Source organism: Thalassophryne amazonica, chromosome 5 (assembly GCF_902500255.1).
Source record: "Thalassophryne amazonica chromosome 5, fThaAma1.1, whole genome shotgun sequence".
Classification (NCBI taxonomy): domain Eukaryota; kingdom Metazoa; phylum Chordata; class Actinopteri; order Batrachoidiformes; family Batrachoididae; genus Thalassophryne; species Thalassophryne amazonica.
In genome coordinates, this window is record NC_047107.1 from 35,735,433 (window position 1) to 35,762,405 (window position 26,973).

Genomic DNA, 26,973 nt, shown 5'->3' on the forward strand with positions numbered 1-26,973 from the left:
GGCAGGAGGAGAAGAGGGAGGACAAAGAGAATTATGAATGCGGTGATGGAGGACATGCAAGTGGTTGGTGTGACAGAGGAAGATACAGAGGACAGGGTGAGATGGAAACGACTAATCTGCTGTATAGTGACCCCTAACGAGAGCAGTTGAAAGAAGAATTAAAATCATTAATTTTTAGTGAATATACTGAGGTACTGCTTCCACAATGTTATTAGTTGCAAGGATTAATGGACGTGGTTGACCCCCCCCCCCCCCCCACACACACACACACACACACTTAAAATTGGGAAATAATGAAGCAAGAAAAAATATTTATTGTGCCACATTATTTATGCAGCCTTGCAATTTTTTTTAAATCACCACAAATGGCTTTTTGCATTAATATTACGAATCACATTTACAATAAAGGCATTAACTTTGATTAAATTTGACCATCAATAATAACACACACACAATCACTTTTTTTAAGTTGTGCGTCTGGCAACATTGGAGCCCAGTGACATTGGGCTTCATCGTCGAATAGGTGTGACGTCATCAGGATAGTACAGAACAATTCTTTTAATTATCACCACCGAAAGCACCAGTGTTCTACCAGCAAAACAGAGGTTGCAATATTCATTCATTAATTTTATTTACTGGCTTAATCCAATATATTTTGCATTAATTATTTCACGGGGTGACGGTGTAACCTCCATCTTCCTCCATCAGTTTGCAGATGCAATTAAACCAATAACAAAATGCAAGATTTAAAACCATTAATAAATAAATTCTTATGTTTAATTGCACAGGTTCATTCATTAATATGTGGACTAGAAGCATAACAGTTGATTTTTTTAAGTAATTTTTGAGGATTACAATACACAACTTGTAAAAATCCAGGAATTAAGGATGTTTAAAGTAAGACGAGTTTAAAATATGTCTGTAACAACAATCTGTAATGGTAGGATAGTAATATGAAGTAAAATTTACTGTAGTGAAGCAGTCAGGTCACGTAAAGCAAGCTCTGCATCCTGGGAAACTCAACAAAATTTTGGTATTAAAATACCCATGTACATTCAAATAGAATTTAAATAACCAACAGTAAACTGAAGAAAATATAAATTCATTCATTTATATTTCTGTACTCATTTTTTACTTTTTTAACAGTGCATTTCTGGTGTGTAGTCTGTGTCACTCACTGACCTGTGTGTAACACTGGACAGCTCATTGGCCTATACACTCAGTATAAACCGCTGAAGCAAACGGGCGCCATCTTACCACTCGCAAGTTATGTGGACTGCACATAGATGGCTTTTTAGAATGTCAACAATTTCAAGTAATAACCGAGCTGATTCTCTCATTTCCTTCATTTTGTTCTCCAGTTAGTTTTTTCCTCAATTGCTAAAACACTGAACCCTATTGTCTGAACCAAATGCTCAGATGCTTGAACCCACTGATTGAATCAGTCACTCTTTTGGCAAAACCACAACCACTTTTCACGTGTTCAGCCACAACTTGCCAACAAATTTTCATTGTGATGCACCTGTGTTGTATAATGGTGAGCACAGGTGGAAAAAGTCAAACACAGTTAAGACATAACATAACATGAATGAAGTCGACTAGCACACAAAGGAGGAATTGCATGGCATTTGTGAAAAATCAGAGCTGCCTCCAATGCCTCGTACACGTGTCGCTACAACTATTCATGCACACCAGCGGCTGAAAGAGAGAGAGTGCTCTGTGAGAGCCCAATCGAACCCTCTCGCAGCAGATGTTGGCCAAATTCCAGGTGACACACACAAACATCCAACACCACTCACTGGACACAGAAAATGTGTGGCCACTCGTGCTGTCAGCACAAAAATAGTGAGCAGACGATCACTTTTGAGCTGGATATGAAATTTGTCTAAGTGCCCCCATGAGTGTGGCTTGCCCTAAAGCACTGGTGTCACCGGTTGAACACAACTCAAAATAGATCACACTTGTGTCCAATGATGTGAGGGAACAGATATAAACCAGTTCAGAAAGCACTGGTTTGTGAGGCACTGCAATGGATAGAAATCTGAGGAGAAGTAGTTCGTGTGAGAGGTGGTCAAAGTGGTCAGCAAAGACAAAGAACAGTCATATCTGATTAAATCAGAGCTACTGTGATCGACCATGTTCTTGTCCATGAGCATGAGGGAGGCCGGACAAAGGGTCCAACCAAACATCAGCAGATTCACTGTGTCCACCAGAATCCAAAGATTTAGAGAACAGGTCATTACCTTTTCTGACATTATAGTATGTAAATGTTGACAGGAATTACTGTATGACTATACTATATATTGTACCACAGTATACGAGGTCTATTAGAAAAGTATCCGACCTTATTTTTTTCAAAAACCATATGGATTTGAATCACGTGTGATTACATCAGACATGCTTGAACCCTCGTGGGCATGTGAGTTTTTTCACGCCTGTCGGTTACGTCATTCGCCTGTGGGCAGTCTTTGAGTGAGGAGTCGCCCACCCTCTCGTCGATTTTTTTCATTGTTTAGGAATGGCTCAGAGACTGCTGCTTTGTTTGATCAAAATTTTTTCAAAACTGTAAGGCACAACTGAGTGGACAACATTCAATAAATTCAGCTGGTTTTCGGTAAAAATGTTAACGGCTGATGAGAGATTTTGGTCTGGTAGTGTCGCCGTAAGGACGGCCCACGGCGCCTGACGGCGATCTGCGCTTCGAGGCGGCAGCGTCTCGCCGTTTCAAGTTGAAAACTTCCACATTTCAGGCTCTGTGGACCCAGTAAGTCGTCAGAGAACAGAGAACTTTCAGAAGTCGGCATGAGGAGTTTATTCGGACATTCCATTGTTAACGGACATTTTGTAATGAAAGAACGTGCGGGCAGAGTCGCACGTCGGGCCGGACCCGACCGCGGGGGGTCGCGACAGGAAAAACACCATCGTTGGAAACCTTAACGGGCAAGTTGGAACATGCCCAAGCTGTTAAACAATTTCTCAGTTACTCACTTGTTGAAAGCCATCAAAGCCACCTGAATTTTACAAATGGTTTTCAACACGGAGGTGTTTTTCCTGTCGCGGCGCACACAGATTGCCGAGTCGTCACGGAAACGACTCGGCGAATTTGCGCGCACATCTTCATTAAAAAAATGTCCTTAAACAGTGGAATGTTCGCATAAGTCCTCAATGCCGGCCTCTTCTGAATCTTCTCTGTTCTCTCACGACATCCTGGGTGAATTAAGCCTTAAATTAGGATGTTTTCAGGTCGAAACAGGCCGACGACGGCCCCTGGAAGCGCTGCGCGACATCCCGCTCCATGGGAAGTCCTTACACCAACAGAAACACCCCATAATCTCTCAGCCGTTAAACTTTTCACCGAAAACCAGCTTAATTTCTCGAATAGTGTCCACTCGGATATTCCTCACAGGTCCAGAAAAAATTTTGATAAAGCAACGCGCTCCGTCTCGAGCAGCGTGTGAAACAAAGGCATTCAGCTGAGAGAGTGGGACCACATCTCACTCAAGGCCTGCCCACAGGGAAATTACGTCACCGACGCGTGAAAAAACTCACGCATGCGCACGAGGGTTCAAGCATGATTGGTGTAATCGCACGTCATTCAAATCCATATAGTTAAAAAAATAAAAGGGTCGGTTTATTATCTAATAGACCTCGTACTGTAAGTAAATACATGTTTCAGTACATCACTGTGCCAATGTACTGTAGTATTGTAATGGAGGGTTAGTCTCACTGTTTTTTGGCCTAGTATTGCATGTATATTTTTGTACTTTATTTTTACGTAGGCTTACTGTATACAAGTGCTAAATTTACATGATCTGTTTGTTTTTGTACTGTACACGTACTACGTGTAAATGCACAGGATTTCTGTTATTTTTCTTATTTTTTTACTATGTACAAGTGCGAAATGCACAAATTTTGTGCTTTGCAACATGCATTTAGCCTACAGTGAACAATAACCATTTATTTCTACAGTTTCATGTGCTGAGCTTTGCATTTTCTATTTTTCTGTGTTTAGTGACTGCTCAGTAGTGTTTTTAATTTTGATCGACTCAGGGCACAATTTGACAATATAGTTCAGTTTTGAGCACAGACTGAACTGTTCTGAGGTGAAAATTTGGCTTTGCAAGAAGAGTCTGGTGTTTTGTGAAAGTAGCTTGAAAATTGGGTTTTGTGTTCAGTTTAGAGAAAAGGACAGCAGCTTTCGAGAAATGTGTCTGCGCAATTGAGAAAAATTGTAATGTAACCTTCATCTCTCCTAATCTATGTCTGCCATGATTAGCCATTTGATTTATTTCATTTCTTTCTTTTAGTCCTTTGACACATTCTCCCCTTCTATTCTGTTACTCATAACTCACTGGGACAGATACTCAATTCTAAAAAATATGGTTCTTTAATCAAAGTTTATAGAAAGTTGTGTGTAATCGTCAGCAAGCTTAATGATTTTATATATATATATACACACACACACACACAAAAAAATCCCAATTCCAATGAAGTTCGAACGTTGTGTAAAATGTAAATAAAAACAGAATACGATTTTCAAATCCTCTTTAACCTATATTCAATTGAATACACCAAAAAGACAAGAAATTTAATGTTCAAACTGATAAACTTTATTGTTTTTGTGCAAATATTTGCTCATTTTGAAATGGATGCCTGCAACACGTTTCAAAAAAGTTGGGACAGTGGTATGTTTACCACTGTGTTACATCACCTTTCCTTCTAACAACACTCAATAAGCATTTGGGAACTGAGGACACTAATTGTTGAAGCTTTGTAGGTGGAATTCTTTCCCATTCTTGCATGATGTACGACTCTGGGGTCTTTGTTATCATATTTTGCATTTCATAATGCGCTACACATTTTGAATGGGTGACAGGTCTGGACTGTAGGCAGGCCAGTCTAGTACCCGCACTCTTTTACTATGAAGCCACACTGTTGTAACACGTGCAGAATGTGGCTTGGCCTTGTCTTGCTGAAATAAGCAGGGACATCCCTAAAAAAGACATTGCTTGGATGGCAGCATGTGTTGCTCCAAAACCTGGATGTACCTTTCAGCATTGATGGTGACATCACAGATGTGTAAGCTGTCCATGCCATGGACACCAACACATCCCCATACCACCACAGATGCTGGCTTTTGAACTTGCTCTAGTAACAATCTGGATGGTCTTTTTCCTCTTTTGTCCAGAGGACATGATGTCCATGATTTCCAAAAACAATTTGAAATGAGGACTCAGACCACAGCACACTTTTCCACTTTGCATCTGTCCATTTCAAATGAGCTCGGGCCCAGAGAAGGCGGTGGCGTTTCTGGATGTTGTTGCTGTATGGCTTTCACTTTGCATGGCAGAGTTTTAACTTGCACTTGTAGATGTAGTGACGAACTGTGTTAACTGGCAATAGTTTTCTGAAGTGTTCCTGAGCTCACGTGGTAAGAGCCTTTACACAATGATGTTGGTTTTTAATGCAGTGCCGCCTGAAGGATTGAAGGTCACAGGCATTCAATGTTGGTAGAATGGGAGGCAGAGCCTTCAGCTTTCAGGCTCCTCTCCTGTGGAACCAGCTCCCAATTCAGATCAGGGAGACAGATACCCTCTCTACTTTTAAGATTAGGCTTAAAACTTTCCTTTTCGCTAAGGCTTATAGTTAGGGCTGGATCGGGTGACCCTGGACTATCCCTTGGTTATGCTGCTTTAGATGTAGACTGTGGGGGGGTTCCCATGATGCACTGTTTCTTTCTCTTTTTGCTCTGTATGCATCACTCCGCATTTAATCATTAGTGATCGATCTCTGCCCCCCTCCACAGCATGTCTTTTTCCTGGTTCTTTCCCTCAGCCCCAACCAGTCTCAGCAGAAGACTGCCCCTCCCTGAGCCTGGTTCTGCTGGAGGTTTCTTCCTGTTAAGAGGGAGTTTTTCCTTCCCACTGTTGCCAAGTGCTTGCTCACAGGGGGTCGTTTTGACCGTTGGGGTTTTTTCATAATTATTGTATGGCCTTGCCTTACAATATAAAGCGCCTTGGGGCAACTGTTTGTTGTGATTTGGCGCTATATAAAAAAAAAGTTGATTGAGTTGATTTTTTCACGCAGTTGTTCACCAAGTGGTGATCCTTGCCCCATCTTTGCTTGTGAAAGGCTGACACTTTTGGGGATGCTTCTTTTATACCCAATCATGACACTCACAATTAGTGCCCTCAGTTCCTAAACACTTATTGAGTGTTGTTAGAAGGAAAGGTGATGTAACACAGTGGTAAACATACCACTGTCCCAGCTTTTTCGAAATGTGTTGTAGGCATCCATTTCAAAATCAGCAAATATTTGCAAATATTTGCACAAAAAACAATAAAGTTTACCAGTTTGAACATTAAATATCTTCTTTGTGGTGTATTCACTTGAATATAGGTTTAAGAGGATTTGCAATTCATTGTATTCTGTTTTGATTTACATTTCACACAACATCCCAGCTTCATTGGAATTGGGCTTGTATGTATGTATGTATGTGTATATATACACACCATATTGTGAACAAGAACAAAAGTGGCTGGATAACAAAAGTCATGATGGATAATACAGCAATAGTGGATTTTTAAAATAGTTGCACTGAAAGAATAAAACACCACTTAACTAGCTACAGGAGAGCTGGTTTTCCCTTGCAGTAACAATATTTATTACACACAGGTCTATGAGCCTCAGCCTAATATTAGTAATAAAGCTCGTAACAACACCAAAAACTCCAAAACTATACACAAGGAGACCTAATAAATATATTAAAATAGTTCATCCAACACAAAAAATATGTGGCTACACACAAGCCACTTATTATTATCTATGCCTATATGCTGGAATAATGAATATAACTCTTCAAATTATTGTTCATTACTTTTCATTTCAATCAAACTCACAAGTGAAATATTCATCCACAGCCTTTGAACTGGTGACTTGTGCAGTTTATAGCTGCACATGAAGGCATTTTTTGGCAAAATCACAAAGAATATGATTGTGTGCGCCTGGTTAAAGATCGGTATAAAAGACCGTTCAGGAGCGGTACATGGAGTGGTAATATGGCAGCCGATTTGCTTCAGGAATATTGCCCAATGAGCTATCCAGTGTTATATACAGATCAGTGGTGTTACTGCCAGACAATTTTTGTACAACTGAACTCCACACACTTCATCCACTCTCGCTGTTTGATTCTCCAGCAGTATCTCAAATCCAAAAACTCAAGCCTCTTACATCGCTGTGTTATTACCCCCACCGTGGTTATGGTCACATCTGTCCGCGAAAGGTCAAGGTGTCGCAGTCGTCCAAGGGGTACTGGACGCAAGAATCTGGAATTTTCCCCAGGGCTTGAATTTAGACAGGAATCCAAGTGACATTTGTGCAGTACATCCTGTAAAACTGAGTTTAAAGGGCTTGGTAGTGAGACCAGGGTCAGCCTCTTCAGTAAACAAGACCCGGTCAGAAGACACCTGATCACCCTCTTCAGGGACATCCAGGACATGACAGGCTTCATTTGGTTGTGCTCATAGGAGAAACTTGAGACAAATGAAAAGAGAAAAGTCATATCTTTTTTTTCCTCCTCCAATTCATCAGAGTCAACATATTTTCAATTTTGTCAACAATGGAGTTAGAAGGACATGGCACAATCATTTCTGCAGGACCTGTTGCCAGTATGGAGCTAATAAATATCCAACATTGTAACTGCAAAGTTAAATTCATAACTCAGTAGCAGCCAATATTGTTCAACAGACACATATCAGTAGAACAAATTAATTACCTGGACACAAGCACAAGATGCTGAGTTTTGAGAAAGATATATTACTCATGTTCACTGCAAGAAACACCACACAAGTGCTGAACATGCACTCCATCATATGAACCTGTAGTGCACTTAGTTTATAAATTACACCTGATGTGGAAACCCACCAGGACTTAACTATCTTTTTGCATCATACTTTTAGAACAAGAATGCTGGCTTACTTGAGTGTTAAAGTGCAGAGGTTTGGCAGGCATGGAAGAACTTGATCATCTTGCTGATTATCTGCTGCTTCTTCCTGTGGTGTAGTTGGAGGCTCAGCAGAGATCACAAGCTCCCTGAGGTTGGAACACGCTTGGATGACCTCTAATAGAGGAGTGTGAGGGCTGGTTCTTATTCCTTCCAGGGTGAGAGAGACCAAAGAGGAGCCTGCAACTTGCAAACCAGGGAGTAGATCCACTAGTGGGCCTGGGTAGAGTACTGAAAGACTGCGAAGTTGGTCTGACCAGGTCTGGAGGCCTGTGAATAACAGAGGACCTGGATTCCTTCTTACAGTATCCTTAGCATCACTGAGGTCCAGAGAGATGGATGTGATATGTGGGCACAATTGACCTAAATTGTCCAGATAAGCATCAGTTAAATTTTTGACTTCTTGTAGACGTAGGATCAGGTTTTTGTCGTCTGATTGCATCACTACTCTTCTTCCCAGACTTTCTTGTGTTTGTCCTCTTCTTTCTGGATTCTGACTCCACCTTTTCCCTTCATGTGTTCTTGTATTATCATCACTGTCACTCTCTTTCACCTCACACAATGTGTTTGTGTCTTCCTCTGTTCCTTCCATCTTACCCCTGAAGGTATCTGTGGCTTCCCTCATGGTCCGCTCCAGCCACACTTCTTCAAGACAAGGCAGTCCTTCTCTGTCAGCAAAAACGTCTGTCTGATCAAACGCTCTCTGTTGAATGAGGTTACAGGCTTGCAAAAGGCCTGCCAATGAAACTCTCTGCAGGTGGGGCAAAGAAAGAAGAAGGTAAGCAGCAACTGCCACGGAGTCTCCTTCTTCTTCTTCAAACCCAATATCCAAAGCCAGGAGACTTCTGAGGGGGCAAGGAGATGTGGCTGCAGAAAAGAAGGCAGAGCTCATTGGGCAAGAATGGGAAACAGAAGACTGAGACATAGAAGTGCAATTACCTTTGGAACTAGAAGGACTTCCTGAGGAAGAACAGAAAGCCCCACCTCCAAGAGGGAGTAACGCAGCACAGGAAAGGAAGTGGCAGTGAGACACATCCAGATGGTGTAGCAACGTGCAGTTTTGGGCAATGGTCCTGATTACCTGCCTGTCACAGTTGGTACCAGCCAGGGAGAGTGAGCGAAGCGCAGGCAGACGGCAAAGGGTGTCAGACAGGACCTTGAAGGACAACTGGGAACTAGACAGGTCCAGACTGAACAGACCCTGAGACAACAGGAAAACACAGCACTGATTTCTTCAGGGTTCCCACAGATCCTTAAATTTGTTAATCTAAAAATGGGCCTTAATTGGTATTAAAATGTCTCACTTTTAAAACTTTGATGCCACAACAGGAATCTATAACCTCTATTTATTAATTTTTTAAGGTAAAGTTCTGATGCATCTCAGTACAATTATATTTCAATGACAACAGCAATTATTCTGGATTTCAGTTGATTGTTCTGCATTTTTCTCAGTATTTTGTGGCATTCTAAAGCGAAACTAAATATTATAACATGATTGGGTTATAAGCACCTGGTTCTCCCACAAAAAGTGCGTTTCTCTGTGCATGATCCATCACGTACATGCAGAGTTGAGGACTCCTGCAGGTGGAAAAGGTGAAGTGGGCAACAGTGTTTCACATGGCTGAAAAACATAGATGCTACTTTTGAAAGGTGCAGATGGACCAGTTTCTCCAAGAGTGGTTGCCATTCAGGACTCAACTCAGTTCCGCAGTGAAGTGGATGGGGTGTAATGAGACACACTGACTTGTGATAATTGCATAGTGAAGCCTGTACCGAAATGTTTTTATTATTTTTTTAAATGAGTATTGTGATACCCTGAAAAGTCAACTATTGCAAGAAGAAATAAATTCTTGAAGTAGAATCATAAATTGTAAAGCATTCACCACAGATTACTTTCAGCACTTCACATTTTGTGATGTAACAGCCTTATTCCAAAATGGAGCAAATTAATTTTCTCCCCTCAAAATTCTACTCACAACACCCCATAATGACAACATGAAGAAGTTTATTTTAATTTTTTGCAAATTTATTAAAAATAAAACTAAGATATCACGAGTACATTAAGTATTCACACCCTTTGCTGAATACTTTGTTGATGCACCTTTGGCAGAAATTACAGCCTCAAGTCTTCTTGAATATGATGCCACAAGCTTGGCGCACCTATCTTAAGTCAGTTTTGCCGCAGCACCTCTCAAGCTCCATCAGGCTGGATGGGGAGTGTTGGTGCACAGCCATTTTCATCTCTCCAGAGATGTTCAGTTGGTTTCAGGTCTGGGCTCTCCACAGAGAAATGCTGGAGCTTTATCAGAGTGACCATTGGGTTCTTGGTCACTTCCCTGACTAAGGTCCTTCTCCACCAATCGCTCAGTTTAGACAGGCGGCCAGCTCTAGGAAGAGTACCTTTACGGATGATGGATGCCACTGTGCTCATTTGGACCTTCAAAGCAGCAGAAATGTTTCTGTACCCTTCTCCAGATTTGTGTCTCAAGACAATCCTATCTTCAAGGCCTACAGACAATTCCTTTGACTTCATGCTTGGTTTGTGTTCTGACATGCACTGTCAACTGTGGGACCTTATATGTAGACAGGTGTGTGTCTTTCCAAATCATGTCCAATCAACTGAGTTTACCTCAGGTGGATTCAAATTAAACTGTAGAACCATCTCGGGGCGCCATGGAGCCACGGAACAAGATGGCAGCTTAGAGTGGATGCTCCTCGCAACTCCGCTAAAAGTTTATGAAGTCCTAGTTATTAGTGCTTCTAATTAGCTCTACAATATGTCTAAACAAACAGCGCTTAAAGACTGTGAAAGCAGCTCCAGATCCCGTGGTTCCCAGAGACCCAAAATTACAGCTATGATGACAGCGGCAGCAGACGATGCTAAAAATGAGGATGGCTTGCGGGTCGACTTAGGCACGGTGCTAACTGAGCTGCAGTCACTCCGAATGACTATCACCGTGATTAACACAAAGATAAATACTCTTGATGGCTTTGGGACAAAACTTGACAATGTGGAGAGATGCACAGCCGAGATGAACAGCTCTGTTGATGCTGTGAAAAAGAGTTTTGCTGATCTCCAACAAGATATCACCGCTAATGCTAGGTGGCTCACGGAGGCTGAAGGCTGCACAGCGGATGCGGAAGATGGCCCTGAGAGTGTGAAAACGGAGCAGTCTGCAGCTGCTAAATGCATCGCATACTTGGAGTCTAAGATGGAAGACCTGGAAAACCGTGCCCGGAGGAAGACCCTAAGGCTGGTAGGGCTCCCTGAAAATGCTGAAAAGAACCAGCCCATGTCTACATCCAGCGCATGCTGCCGATATGGCTGGGGCTTGATGCCGATAGATTGTTCACATTGGAAAGAGTGCACCGTGCTTTGGCGAGACCAAGACAGGTTCAGAGCAGAGCTGTAATCATCAATTTCCTACGATTCCAAGACCGCAAGGTTGTCTTCAACACATCCAAACAATGCTCGCTCACTCACGATGGTCACAAGGATCAAGGAAATTTTATTGTCATATGCACAGAACAGAAGAACTTTCCTGCACAATGAAATGTGGCTACTGCATTTAACCCATCCTATTTGCCAGTAGGAGCAGAGGTCGCCATTAGGCGCCCGGGGACCAGCTCCAGATGTACATCCCTGCCTTGGTCAACAGCAGGGCTGAGCAAACCAACACCGACCCATAACAAACAACACACATAACACACAACACATAGGCTGGCCCGGTACATAAAACATATATATGAAGCAAAACACGAGGGAAAAGGAGAAGAAAAAAAAACCCTCATTGCCGCTGTGTAATGCAGCGGCTATGAGGGGTTTTTTTTTCAGGTCAGAATGCTCCCCTACATCTGCTTACAGAGATGCCTTTCTTAACCATCTTCAGTTTAATACAGTCACACAGAAGGTTAAAGAGGATCTGGATGAAGCCATAACAACAGAAGAGTTATTGCGGGCCATTAAAAGTATTAACTCAGGCAAAGCTCCGGGGCCTGATGGCCTACCAACAGAGTTTTACAAAACCTTCCAGAAACAGTTATTGACACCACTTTTGAGTTGTTTAACAAGTCATTCAATAACAGTACCTTACCATCAACCCTAAGACTTGCAACTATAATCCTTATCTTAAAACCAGGGAAAATTCCAACTAACTGCTCCTCATATAGGCCTATTAGTCTCCTTGGAGTTGACACAAAAATACTGAGTAAAGTTCCTGCTAAAAGGCTAGATCCATACATTCCTTTTTTGGTACACAGTGATCAGAATGGGTTCGTACAGAGTCGTCATGGCTTTCATAACATTAGAAGGGTTCTCAACATAATTCACTCCGAAAATAATGCCAGGGATACAGCGTTGTTATCGTGAGATGCTAGAGAAGCGTTCGACAGAACTGAACGGCCTTATCTGTTTAATTTGTTACCAAGATATGGATTTGGGGGAAAGTTTTTGAAATGGATAGAATTACTGTATACTAACCCTATATAGCTCAAGTAATGACAAATAACTTATCAAGCCCGTTAATGTTGGAGAGGTCACCCGTCAGGGCTGCCCTCTTTCTCCATTATTATTCATTTTGGCCATTGAGTCTTTAGCTGTGACCATTAGAGCTTGTCAGGTATAACTATCAGACTATGAACACAAGATATTGTACGCAGATGATGTTATCCTATTTTTGTCAAACAGAATCCATACAGTATTATGTTTAATTAATAAATTTGGTCAGTTTTCTGGATACTGTATTAATAATACAAAATCTTCTATACTTTTTTTAAACAAAGACAAAAGAATTAATCCAGTTATAAGTACACCTTTCTTTAATGTGCGGGAGGGCTTTACCTATCTTGGAATTAAGATTACTCCCCAAATTAACACAATCATTGAAGCAAACTATGACCCATTGATGAGAGAGGTACGAGACTCGCTTGAAAGCTGGATAACCATGCCAATATCAACAATCAGCCGGGTCAGCATACTCAAAATGTCTATCTTGCCCAAATTTCTATACCTGTTTCAATCACTTCCAATGCCATTGCCAAAATCATTTTTTAAAGAAATTAACAGCATATTTTGCAGGTTCACCTGGAACAACATAAAATCTAGACTCAGACTCAGTTTATTGTATATGCCATATGATAGGGGCAGATTACAAATGCGCAGTTTACAGTGGTACTACTGGGCAACTCAGCTGCGCAGCACTATGTTCCATTTTGTCACACAACCTTGTCCCGCATGGGTTCATATTGAACAGGCATCAATATCTAAGCTGTCATTAAACCTGTATTCATATTCAGCAGCTTTTAAAACCTTAAAAAAAAGCAACAACAACAAATCCCTTCCTTAAAAAAAAAAAACTCTATTGATATACGGTTCAAAGCTCACAGACATATTGGCGACACTCCCTCCATCTCCCAATTGTCACCCATTTGGGGTAATGCACGGTTTACTCCTGGCAGGGCAGATGGTGGTTTTCGGATTTGGGCCGACATAGGGGTGCAAAAAAATAAAATAAAATATGCTCAGGGCACTTTGCTAACATTTAGTGAACTCTGCTCGAAATATTCACTTTCTATAAAACATCTTTTTAAATACTTACACTTCATCTCAACAAAGCACCACCCAGTTGCACATGAGCCACCGCTGTCCCTCCTTGAGGATATTGTGTCAAAACATATCATGGGAAATGGCAAATATCTATATTATATGCGGCACTTGTTTCGCATGACAAGGAGTCTAGTCATGACAAAAGGAGGACATGGAGTCTAGATATTAAGGAAGATATTGAAGAAGCTGAATGGGCGACAACTTGTTTAAAAGCTCAATCACAAACCATTAACACCCGAATGAAATTATTGCAACACAAGTGACTAATGATATCATGCATGACCCCTGAGAAATTGAATAAATGGTTCCCTGCCATTTCAGATACATGTGCGAAATGTCTGACTGAGAAAGGTTCTTTAATTCATTGTGTATGGGAATGCTCTAAGTTAGTAGCTTTTTGGAAAATGGTTGTCCATACTCTAATTAAAATCACAGGTGTCTAAGTTCCATGCTCAGCAAAACTTTGTATTTTGGGGATATATCCTAATAACTTTTACTCTAACTCCAAGTGTAAGATCTTGATTTACTTTGGCCTCCTCCAGGCCAGAGGGATGGTGGCTCTGTCTTGGAGAGAGATGGCGAGGTGTGTTGCATTAGAAAAGCTAACCTATGTAATTAGGGGTAATGCACAAGAATTTGAAGAGGTCTGGACACCCTTAATGGAATTCCTAAGGCAATGATGGCTTACATTTATTTGTAACTGTTGAGTGTGAAATTTCTTTTTTCCTTTTTCTTTTTTTTGTGTGGGTAGGCAGCGGGATGCATTCCACTGTGCAATTAGTGTGGTGTGTATCGACGCGTGTTGTTAAATTTCTATTGAAAATCAATAAAAACATTGTTCTAAAACTGTAGAACCATCTCAAGGATAGTCAGTAGAAACGGGATGTACCTGAGCTTGATTTGAATTTGAATCACATGAATACTTACGTACATGTGATTTCTGACTTTTTTTATTATTATTTTTAATGAACTTGCAAAAATCCCCCCACACATTGCCATTATGGGGTATTGTGTGTAGAATTTTGAGGAAATAAATGAATTTCATACATTTTGGAATAAGGCTGTTAAATAACAAAATGTGGAAAAAGTGAACTGCTGTGAATACTTTCCGGATGCACTGTATGTATCATGATGTGTATCATCACATGCTTCCAGACTTGACCTACAGCAACACTTAGAATTATAGTGGAAATAATTAGCATGGATTCACATTTATATAGGGTCTCGTGGTCTGTAGCACCACAGTGGTCCACAAACATCTTTACCACCCCAGAACTGTTAATGGTGCTGTGCACCATTTCCTCTAATTTTATTCCATTGATCAACACTGTTAACATCAGCCATGTGATTCACAAAAAACTGTACAGTTGCCTCTAGAAGACATTTTTCATTGTAATTTTGCTTTGTTTAACCTTGGTCTCAATGCAGTTGATAGGTAATTTGGTGTTGCACAATACTGGAAAGTCAGAAACATGTTATTATTAGCATTAGCATCTCCAATGTGTACAGTCACTGATCCACTCTACACTTACTGTCAGGGCATAAAAACAGAAATAAAACCAACTGTCTGCCTCTGAGTTGTGTGTTGCATTCGTTTACACAAAACTGTTAAAACAAACCACAACCAAAAACAAGGGAGGAGACGCACACAAAGTACATTTAACCACAATAATGTGAGTACAGGGTTTAGATGACTGACTTGGCTCACACTGGTCCTGTTTACATGCACATAAAAATCCGGTTGCTATCTGATTATTGGCCATTAACTAATTATTAAGTGCTCACGTAAACAGAAAAATCAGATATGCTTTATCCGATAACAACCGTTATCTGATTATGAGAAATCGGATTAACAGACCTGGATTTCTCCCTAGTACTCTGATTTCTTCGGTACATGTACAGTATACCATTAACTAGGGAATAACCCCGTTGTGTCTGATGATTTGCGGATGTTAATGCTGGATTTTACGGTCGCAAATTGAGTTTTACTGGTGACGCATTGGCGGAGTTTTACCGTAAAAAACAGCTATTTGCGACCGTAATCCAACATTAACATGCAAAAATCATCAGACACAAGGGGGTCCCATTCCCATTCTAATCCAATTCCAACATTTGCACGGATCTGTGTCCACCACTGAAGGCTACATCTTAATCTGCATAATAATGTAGTTCGGTAAAAATGTTACGCAGAGAAAGGGTGCAGTCAGCTCGTCAAAGCTTACCGTGGCAAGTGTCTTCATGTCAAAATGGAAATTCTGTGAGCAGAATCCACATCACTACTTTCGTATGGTATCTTAAATTAATTCATTTCGGTGTCGTCTCTCCAGCAGTTTCTCCCTCTCTCAGCCGACCGTGCCATTATTGACATCTGCATAGCAACGCGCGTGGGCAGGGTGCTGAGGAACACATCAAATGTAAAACGGTTTTGATATTTTTTTCACCGTCCATGCGATATTTTATGGTCTGAAATCTCACACGATTAACCAATCAGATTTGCGGAAAAAATGTAACTGGATTAGAATCTCATTTATTTTGTTCTTTTACATTTGTGCACATGTAAAAGCAGTTGTCACTCACATTTCCAGAGGTACAGCAGGATACACTGTTGTCGGAACTCGTAACATCCTTCATCAGATAACAAAGTTCAGAGAGTCCGTTGTGCGTCAAAAAATTTACCAGAAAGAACAATTGTGCATCAATGTCCCTGTGTGTTGTTTTAGAGTTCCAAAGAGTAAATCTGTTGGTGATCTATGTGGTTTATAGACAAATATACAACCCCTGGCAAAAATTATGGAATCACCGGCCTTGGAGGATGTTCATTCAGTTGTTTAATTTTGTAGAAAAAAAGCAGATCACAGACATGACACAAAACTAAAGTCATTTCAAATGGCAACTTTCTGGCTTTAAGAAACACTATAAGAAATAAAGAAAAAAAATTGTGGCAGTCAGTAACGGTTACTTTTTTAGACCAAGCAGAGGGAAAAAAATATGGAATCACTCAGTTCTGAGGAAAAAATTATGGAATCATGAAAAACAAAAGAACGCTCCAACACATCACTAGTATTTTGTTGCACCACCTCTGGCTTCTATAACAACTTGCAGTCTCTGAGGCATGGACTTAATGAGTGACAAACAGTACTCTTCATCAATCTGGTTACAACGTTCTCTGATTGCTGTTGCCAGATCAGCTTTGGAGCCTTGTCATGGACCATGTTCTTCAACTTCCACCAAAGATTTTCAATTGGATTAAGATCCGGACTATTTGCAGGCCATGACATTGACTCTATGTGTCTTTTTGCAAGGAATGTTTTCACAGTTTTTGCTCTATGGCAAGATGCATTATCATCTTGAAAATTGATTTCATCATCCCCAAACATCCTTTCATTTGATGGGATAAGAAAAGTGTCCAAAATATCAATGTAAACTTGTGCATTTATTGATGATGTAATGACAGCCATCTCCCCAGTGCCTTTACCTGACATGCAGCCCTATATCATCAATGACTGTGGAAATTTACATGTTCTCTTCAGGCAGTCATCTTTATAAATCTCATTGGAACGGCACCAAACAAAAGTTCCAGCATCATCACCTTGCCCAATGCAGATTCGAGATTGATCACTGAATATGACTTTCATCCAGTCATCCACAGTCCATGATTGCTTTTCCTTAGCCCATTGTAACCTCGTTTTTTTCTGTTTAGGTGTTACTGATGGCTTTCGTTTAGCTTTTCTGTATGTAAATCCCATTTCCTTTAGGAGGTTTCTTACAGTTCGGTCACAGACGTTGACTCCAGTTTCCTCCCATTCGTTCCTCATTTGTTTTGTTGTGCATTTTCGATTTTTGAGACATATTGCTTTAAGTTTTCTGTCTTGACGCTTTGATGTCTTCCTTGGTCTACCAGTATGTTTGCCTTTAACAACCTTCCCATGTTGTTTGTATTTGGTCCAGAGTTTAGACACAGCTGACTGTGAACAACCAACATCTTTTGCAACATTGCGTGATGATTTACCCTCTTTTAAGAGTTTGATAATCCTCTCCTTTGTTTCAATTGACATCTCTCGTGTTGGAGCCATGATTCATGTCAGTCCACTTGGTGCAACAGCTCTCCAAGGTGTGATCACTCCTTTTTAGATGCAGACTAACGAGCAGATCTTATTTGATGCAGGTGTTAGTTTTGGGGATGAAAATTTACAGGGTGATTCCATAATTTATTCCTCAGAATTGAGTGAGTCCATATTTTTTTCCCTCTGCTTGGTATAAAAAAGTAACCGTTACTGACTGCCACAATTTTTTTTCTTGATTTCTTATAGTGTTTCTTAAAGCCAGAAAGTTGCCATTTGAAATGACTTTAGTTTTGTGTCATGTCTGTGATCTGCTTTTTTCTACAAAATTAAATAACTGAATGAACATCCTCCGAGGCCAGTGATTCCATAATTATTGCCAGGGGTTGTATTAAAGACGAGCGGAGTTTCCTAAAAGCATGACATCATATTTCGTGTACAAGGACATCAACGCCGTGAACCTCCTCGCTAAGAGAGAGAGAGAGGCAGACAGCAACAGAGACGGAGAGAGGGTGAGAGAAAGACAGACAAAGAGGGAGAGAGAGGTATAGACAAAGACAGACAGAGAGGGCAGGAGAGGGCAATAGAGAGAGCAACAGAGTGAGAGCGACAGAGAGAGGGAGAGACAGACAGAGAGCATTTTTTAAATTTAAAAACAGCTTTTTTAACAACTATTAACGGCACTTCCAAAAAAATGAAGTTTTTTTTTTTTGTATCTTTCAACATGGATGCTGCAGACAGAAATGGAGCACGAAGCTCCCATTGTGTACAGAGGACAGAGCATCACCCACACACCATGTGCCCCTAAAGGTGTCCACATTGTCAGTGAGATCGTAGAGCTGGACGTCCACCCTGATACGGGCTGCCAAGAGTCCCTTCAGCACAGACTTGGGCTCAACTGACCCAAAACACAGTTCTTATGAGTCTTGCAGATGGCCAGCTTGGGAAGTCCACAGAGCAAGTTGATTAAAAAATGTGATGTATATTGCTGTGCTCGATATTTGGTACCAAATATAAACAAGTCCATGGTGAATGTCAAGCCAAACCTGTGAAACTACTTCCCCAAAATCCCAAACAGCCCTGAGCACTGTGCAAAAAGTTTCCCTAAGCGGGCAAAAAGGACAGACCCATCCAACACTTGGATTCAGGTGCGCCGATATCAGTTTGTAGACAGAAGCCCATGTACTACTCTACTAGAGGTCCCCGTTCGTTTACAGACAAAGAGCAAGAAAGAAACAGAGAGAGAGAGAGAAACAGAGACAGAAAGGGAGAGAGAAAGAGACAGAGACTGACATTCATTTGGAATCTGTTTTAAAAATCGTTGGATAAATCGATAATTTTAAATTGGAGTTCTGTCATCTTTGGTGAGACTTGAAATGTTAAACATTTACATCTAATCTTTTGTATTTCCTCCTTTACAAAATCATTAAGAATATAATCTCTTTTGGGTGAATTAGTGAGACAATTATTAAGTAAACTGCTTATTAAAAAAAAAACAAGGAGACGCCGTTGTCTTTTTCAGGGAGGTGGTGACGTAATGGTCTGCACGTGATTTAAGAGGTCTTAGTTTGCCATCTGAAGTTAAATAATCACATTATTCCCTTTGATCCGTTTGGGTGCCGAGTGTCAGACTCAGACGCGCCGGGTTTCATTAATCTCACGTAATTTTTAGGACTTTCTGTAATTTATTATTAAATAATGCTGAATTTATATGGAAATTATTGTTGTACAGAAACTTCAGAGATCTGTCGCTGAGACAGATGATGACTGGAGTGAAGTTTTAAGCAGAAACGAGGTGATAATCAGTTAACGCTGCTGTCTCCGACTGACTTCCGTGTCAGTGAGGAGGGTTGTCAATCAAACCTCGCTTTCCAGAGATGACCAATCACAGCAGAATGAGTGCTGACTTGGTTCCCTTCCCATAGTGCTATACGTTTTGAGCGACAGAGTAGAAAAACCCGCGCCTGTGTAGAAATCAACTTCGAGAGGGCAGGGGCGAGCTGGTCGTGTCTCGCAGCACCTTTTCCCTCGCCTCCTCATGAGCACAAATTATCTCTGCGCACATTTTTTATGCAAGTATGATTTTGGCACCATAATACGGTTATCTGATTATTACGGTCATGTAAACATGCTAACTAATTAAAGCACGTGTTCATGTGGACACTCATTCAATGGCTGTCAAAGCCAACAAGACACAAACTCGTTTTTGAGTACAAAAACGGCAGTGAGACAAGAATGTGGTTTAAATCTGGTTTTCATCTGACCTGGCAATTTGAAGCAATGAGAGCACACATGGGTGGGGTGACCAGGCCAGGACAGCTTCCCAGAGACAAGCTGCGAAGCTGGGGGACCAGCAACAGATGCAGGGCTGCTCTGGACAACTGCTTTCGGGAGCACAGTAGACGTGTCAACTCCTCAACCAGCTCACCTGCTGTAATGAAAAAAGTAAAAGAAAAAAAAGATGCACTATAAATGATCATCAATGCTGAAAATCATTTAATCTGTTGAGAAAATGAAGCTAACAAAGCACACACATGCAAGAGGATGTGTTTAAAGTTTACTCAAGTGAGTTTTACTGAGAAGAAAAATATTTTCATACCGTATTTTCAGGTGTATAAACCACACCTTGTTTCCTGTATATGGAACTCAGTTTTTAACAATTTCCTTTTGGGTGACTTTAACAACATTTAGGACCTCAGTGTAGCACATGTGCACACCACAGAGTGTGCCGTTACTGAACATAAGGCTAAGCAAGGTGAACAAATAAACATTCCATGGACATCATATTGGATGTTATTTGATGCAGATGAACATGGATTGCAGACCCACAGTATTAGAAACATTGCAATAAAACTTGACTCTACTTGATTTTTTAAAATTATTTTTGTGCGCTGTTGTAGTGCCCTTTTATCATTGGAGTTTCTTTGTGTAGTGAATTGATTTCTGAGAAAGCACTACATATATTTATGAATTATTATTATTTAACATATTTTTTAGTATACAAGTCGTACCGGACTAGGCGTTGCAGTTCCTCCCAAATTAGGGAAAGAACTTGTGACTTACACATTGGAAAATACAGTATTTACTCACACAGTGAGTGGAACGGCCCCATGATGTGCCTGAATGTGTAATGATCCAAGTACTTTTCAGAGTAGTCTTTCACCCACACATCCTTCATGTTGTCAGCCACACTCAGCAGACACAGCTGTGTCAACGAAAGAGGGCAGCCGTCTTCATCTGTGTTCCTACTGCTCCCGGTCCTCCTCTTTTTGGCCCCCGTAGCCGCTGCAGGTTTGCCTGCACCTTGGAACAACGGCATCACTGCACAGCTTCGGCTGGTGTCCCTGCAGCTGTTCTGAGTCTGTAAAGGCAGTGATATGCATGATGGAACTACTACAGGAAAGAATCAAAAATATATTTCTGCAATGTAAACATTGAGTAAAAAAGGCCAAAAGGACAATTTAAAAAATTATGTCCTGGGTGTACCCCGCCTCACGCCCTGTGACTGCTGGTAAATATATGCAAATTGTATATGACAATAATCAAGTGTGTTCCACTCTTATTCATTATGAGACCAAAAACACTTTAAGTACAGCCCACATGAAAATATTGCATGATCACGTCAATATTCACACATAATGTTTGAATTTGAAACACTACCTGATACTGTTTGTGTCAGATCTACTGATTATCCAGAAACCAGTGGATTTCAATAAAAAAAAAAGAAAAAAAAAAGACTTCTGTATTATTGTCGAAGGCAACACACCTGACAAATCCAAGAGAAGTACTCACTCATCACTCAATCATCTTCACCCCAAACTTCACTTTCTCAGGCCACATTGACAATTTCTGACTGGGGGTTCTCGAGGCATTCCCAGGCCAGTGTGGTGATATAATCTCTCAGCCTAGTCATGGGTCTCTCCCGGGATCTCCTCCCAGCTGGTTATGCCTGGAACACCTCCTTAGGGAGGTGCCCAGGAGGCATCCTTACCAGACGCCCGAACCACTTCAGCTGGCTCCTTTCAATGCAAAGGAGCCGAGGCTCTATTCCAAGCTCCACACGAATGACTGAGGGAGAACCCAGCCATTCTCCTAAGGAAACTCATTTTGTGAGCTTCTACCTGCGATCTAGTTCTTTGGGTCATGACTACGACTGTAGCTATTGATTATTTTAGTAATCAAGTATTCTATTGATTATTCTGGCGATTAATGGAGGAGTAATCGGATTAAAAAGTACTTTTGCATTTTTAAACATTAACAGTCCAGGGCTCTCACTAAGCAATGGCATAATGTCGCTGCGCCATCACACAGATTGTCAAATTTAGTGTATCCCTGTTTTCCTAGGTAATTTTTTCTTCATGTCTTTACAAGTTTTGGATTTTTCCTGGTGTCAGGAGCTCAGCACTCCCCTGATACCAGACCGTAAGCGCAGGCGGACGGTGTAATCCTCAGTCAGTTAGGCTGCACATTAACGTGAACACAGCCTGTGAAAAACTGGGCTCTGGAGTGCAGCTTTTCCACAAAAGCCGCTCTGATAAATCTGCTCTGCAGATGACCTCTGTTGAGGTCAACAGAGTCCCATCCTTACTGTATACAGCTTGGATGGTTCCCCGTTTCCTCTCTTGAAGTGCCTCATGGTCCTCCAGGAGCACCTCGGTGCTGACCGAAATTCGTTCTCCATAGCTGCTCTCAACTCCTCCCACACCCGCTTCTTTGCCTCCCTCACAGTAGAGGCTGTTGCCTTTCGGACCTTACAACTGCCTCTGGAGTCCTCCGAGATAACGTACGTCTTCAGTCGGACGGCTTCCCTGACCAACAGTGTCCACCACGGTGTTCGAGGGTTGCCGCCCCTTGAAGCACCTAAGACCTTCAGGCCGCAACTCCCTGCTGCGGCTTCAGCAATGGAAGCTTTGAACATTGCCCATTCTGCTTCACTGCCCCCAACCCTCACAGTGATGCCAGCAAAGCTTCACCAGAGGTGTGAGTTGAAGATCTGTTGAACAGTGGGCTCCTCCAGACGTTCCCAGTTCATCTGCACTGTCCGTTTGGGCTTACCAAGTCTGTCCAAAGTCCTCCTCCACCCTCTGATCCAACTCACCACCAGATGGTAGTCAGTTGACAGCTCTGCCCCTCTCTTCACCCGAGTGTCCAGAACATGTGGCCTCAGATCAGATGATACAATCACAAAATCGATCATTGACCTTCAGCCTAGGGTGCTCTGGTACCGCATACACTTATGAGCATCTTTATGTTCGAAAATAGTATTTGTTATGGACAGTCCATGACTAGCACAGAAGTCCAATATGAAATGACCACTCGGGTTTAGATATGGGAAGCCGTTCCTCCCAATCACGCCTCTCCAGGTGTCTCTGTTATTGCCCACGTGTGTTGAAGTCCCAAAGAAGAACAATGGACTGGAGCCCCATGCAGGATTGCAGCCAGAGACCGCAGCTCAAGACCGCTGCAAATGGCCATCAAAGTTTCACAGAAAAATATATGAACTGAAACTGACAAGAATTTAATCATTCCCTCTTTTGTAAGCATGCGCAGTGAATCCAGGGCAGACCGATTTTTAGGGGGGGCCGCTGGGTCAGCGACACCGAGTTGGATCCCTTTTTGCCTTCAGAACTGCTTTAATTCTTCATGGCATAGATTCAACAAAGTGTTGGAAACATTCCTCAGAGATGTTGGTCCATAATGACATGATGGCATCACGCAGTCACCCATTCAATCAGTCTGCCCTTTCTCCTCTGACATCAACAAGGTATGTTCATCCACACAACAACTGCTTACTGGATATCTTCTCTTTTTCAGACCATTCTCTGTAAATCCTAGAGATGGCATGCATGAAAATCCCAGTCAATTAGCAGTTTTTCAAATACTCAGACCCAAAGGTGGATTGGACATTAAGAGTACTGGGATTTTTTCCCCCGGTGGGCCAATGGCTGCATGGTTTATTTTTTTTGTTGTTTTTTTGTTTTGTCATGGTAACTGTCTTGACCCAGGGAGAGACATGCATGTCCCGCAGAGCTCAACTCCAGCCTTCAGACACATGTCAAAAAAATAAATAATAATAATAATAATAATAATAATACATGAATCAATTGTGGCCCTGATAGGCTACAGAGGCCTGAGGTTGCAGACTGAAGACCCCCCCCCACCGCCTCCTACAGATCGGTGCCCGTCTTCACTGCGCAGTCGCATGACAACAAGTGAGGCAGCGGCTTCCGCTGCCATGAAGGTCATACAGGAGGAAATTGGTGGTGGTGGCGATGATAAAGTGTGTTTGGTGCCAGCATGGTGTGGATAAACAGTCAGTCATTCATATAAACGATTAGGTTTTCATATAAATGAAAACACCCCCCTACCCCTTTTCCGGTTTCACCTTCTAAGAGATTTACATCTCCATTAACATTCAAATCAAACATGTAATGTACTTAGCTCATAGCAAATGCTGCATAGTGTGGTGCGTTACAAATCTAGTAATGTAAAGTATTGGAAAACAATACCATATTCACATCCTGTTTAACTGATGAGTTGCTTTTATTAGTAACCACTTAACCACTACTTTATACTTTCATCAAAAGGATGCCACATATAATTGCAAATGATCTACAAGTTGCAACTCACATGTTGTAAAGTGAGGTGGCTTGAACATGTAGATCTGCTACTTTCACAATTTTTGATCATTTTACTCTATCTATCATGGCATCCCCCAAATAAGGTCACCAGAGTTAAAGTGTTCAAAGTGTGAACATGCACCAACACACAGAGTCCAATTTGTTCATGAAGAACACTGATCTAACAACATAAATATGTATGCTTTACATATTTTTTTCAAACAGTGTTTATGGTTTATTGTCCTTTCAACAGTTTCACATTACACAGTTGAAACTAATAAAACACTGATTAACGACTGTTACAATAAAGCACCTGCATACGAATTACATGATGCAGTATACAAATTACAAGTATTTCCTCTTTTATCATGCTTTATTGGCTACAGATTATGTTGAGCTGTAAAAAGTGTTCGTCCATTGTTCAGATCGTTATGCTGTTGTTTTCTGTACTCAAGGCAACTAGCCAAAGTTCTGATTGAATCCAGGCTCATTTTTTGCATGTAATCTTGCTTTAAAGTACGTATTCCACACTATTCCTCTACTTTTCATGAAAATTCAGTAAGGTATATCTTATATATTATATTCCAATTCTAAGGTGGAACTATGAATAGAAAGTAAGAATAGCTAGGAATACGTATATAATATACAAACAGTAAATGGAACATATATGAAGATTACAAAGCACGAATAAACGTGTCATATCAAAACTTAACCTAAACCAGTCTGCCGGGGTAATGAAACCACCAAGCACAGAACTGGAAGTTAAGCAGCTACATGAAAATTCAGTAAGGTATATCTTATATATTATATTCCAATTTTGTGATGGGCAGCTGCAGGCCCAGTACATCATCTCCTGTGGAGATGATCATCAGTGACCCAAAGCCCACCCATAGATTATTTCACCTGTCCCAAGTGCCAGCCTGCCAATGCCATGACAGTGTCACCGCCTATGAGTGAGTGAGTGAGGGAGAAACACTCAAACCAGCCTGTCTGGCACCAACAACCATGACACGTTCAAAGTCACTTAAATCCCCTTTCTTCCCCCTTCTGATGCTTGGTTTGAACTTCACCACATCTAGATAAACACACTGAGTTGCTCCCATGTCATTGGCTAATAAGCAACTGAAAAGGTGTACCTAGTACGAACGACTACTACTAAGGTGCTACCTAGATTCACGGAATTTAACAGTATCTCACAAGGTGTGCTGACAAAACTCGTGATGTCTACTAGAAGCACAACCTGTTTATTTGATCCTATACCAACAAAATTGTTTAAGGATCTTTGGCCCATTCTTGGGCCGACTGTGCTGGAAATTGTTAACCTTTCTTTAAACTCTGGATCTGTTCCAAATTGTTTTAAATCTGCCGTGGTTAAACCACTACTCAAGAAATCTAATATTGATCCTGGTGTATTGAAAAATTATAGGCCGATATCAAATCTATCATTCTGCTCTAAAATTCTGGAAAAGGTGGTTTCACGGCAACTTGTGGACTATCTTACTGAGAATGACCTTTTTGAGCCACTGCAGACTGCTTTTAGAAGACATCACTCCACAGAAACAGCACTTATTAAAGTAGTTAATGATCTTCTGTGAGCAATGGACTCGGATACTACTACAGTATTGGTGTTGTTGGATCTCAGTACTGCGTTTGACACAGTTGATCAACACATTCTACCTGATAGGCTAGAAAACCGTTTCGGGATTACTGGAACTGCTCTTGCGTGGCTGATGTCTTATTTGTCTGGTCGTTCCCACTGTGTTTTGTGCAACGACACTACTTCTGACTTTAAGGGCATGAAGTTCGGGGTTCTGCAGGGATCCGTTCTGGGTCCCCTGCTTTTTTCCCTGTATATGGCACCCCTTGGGAACATTTTGCGGCGTTTTGGGGTTGCTTTTCATTGCTATGCTGATGATACTCAGTTGTATATGCCGATAGCTGCTGGAAATCCTGTCCACATAAAATCTTTACAGGACTGTCTCGCAGCAGTGAGAAGTTGGATGTCTAGCAACTTTCTACTTTTGAACTCTGATAAGTCTGAAATGATGGTTCTTGGTCCAGCAAGACATCGGCATCAATTTGATCAGCTGGTGCTTAGCCTAGGTTCATGTGTTATACATCATACTGACAAAGTGAGGAACCTTGGGGTAATTTTTGATCCTACGTTGTCCTTTGACCTCCACATTAGGGACATTACGAGGACTGCTTTCTTTCATTTAAGAAATATAGCAAAGATTCATCCCATCCTGTCTATGGCTGATGCTGAGACTCTGATTCATGCGTTTGTCTCTTCTAGACTGGACTATTGTAATGCTTTGTTTTCTGGTTTACCACAGTCCAGCATCAGGGGTCTTCAGCTGGTTCAAAATGCTGCTGCCAGACTTCTGACGCGAAGCAGAAGGTTTGATCATATTACGCCGGTTCTGGAATCCCTTCACTGGCTTCCAGTATCCTTGAGATCGGATTTTAAGGCATTACTATTGGCCTATAAAACTGTTCACGGACTGGCGCCCCCCTATCTGGCCGGCCTGGTTGAGTCCTATGTGCCGGCAAGGGCTCTGCGTTCACAGGGTGCAGGACTATTGTGTGTCCCGAGGGTGAAGAAAAGGTCAGCGGGTTACAGAGCTTTTTATCACCGCGCTCCAGCTCTGTGGAATGATCTGCCTGCACAAATACGACAGTCGG

At 41.4% G+C, this 26,973-nt stretch overlaps 1 protein-coding gene across 1 annotated transcript in view; it reads right to left on the bottom strand.

Moving 5' to 3' along the window:
• Positions 1–297: 297 nt before the first annotated feature.
• Positions 298–26,973, bottom strand: part of si:ch211-214j8.12 (uncharacterized protein LOC100000539 homolog) — a 31,050-nt gene continuing 4,374 nt past the window's right edge. Inside the window, exons 2-7 of the mRNA XM_034170000.1 lie at positions 20,759–21,029; positions 19,933–20,099; positions 8,942–9,203; positions 7,978–8,869; positions 7,129–7,532; positions 298–1,172 (exon numbers count right to left, since the gene is read on the bottom strand). Coding sequence (XP_034025891.1) covers positions 1,171–1,172; positions 7,129–7,532; positions 7,978–8,869; positions 8,942–9,203; positions 19,933–20,099; positions 20,759–20,987 — 1,956 coding nt within the window. The 5' untranslated portion in view covers positions 20,988–21,029 and the 3' untranslated portion in view covers positions 298–1,170. The remainder of the gene's footprint in view (positions 1,173–7,128; positions 7,533–7,977; positions 8,870–8,941; positions 9,204–19,932; positions 20,100–20,758; positions 21,030–26,973) is intronic.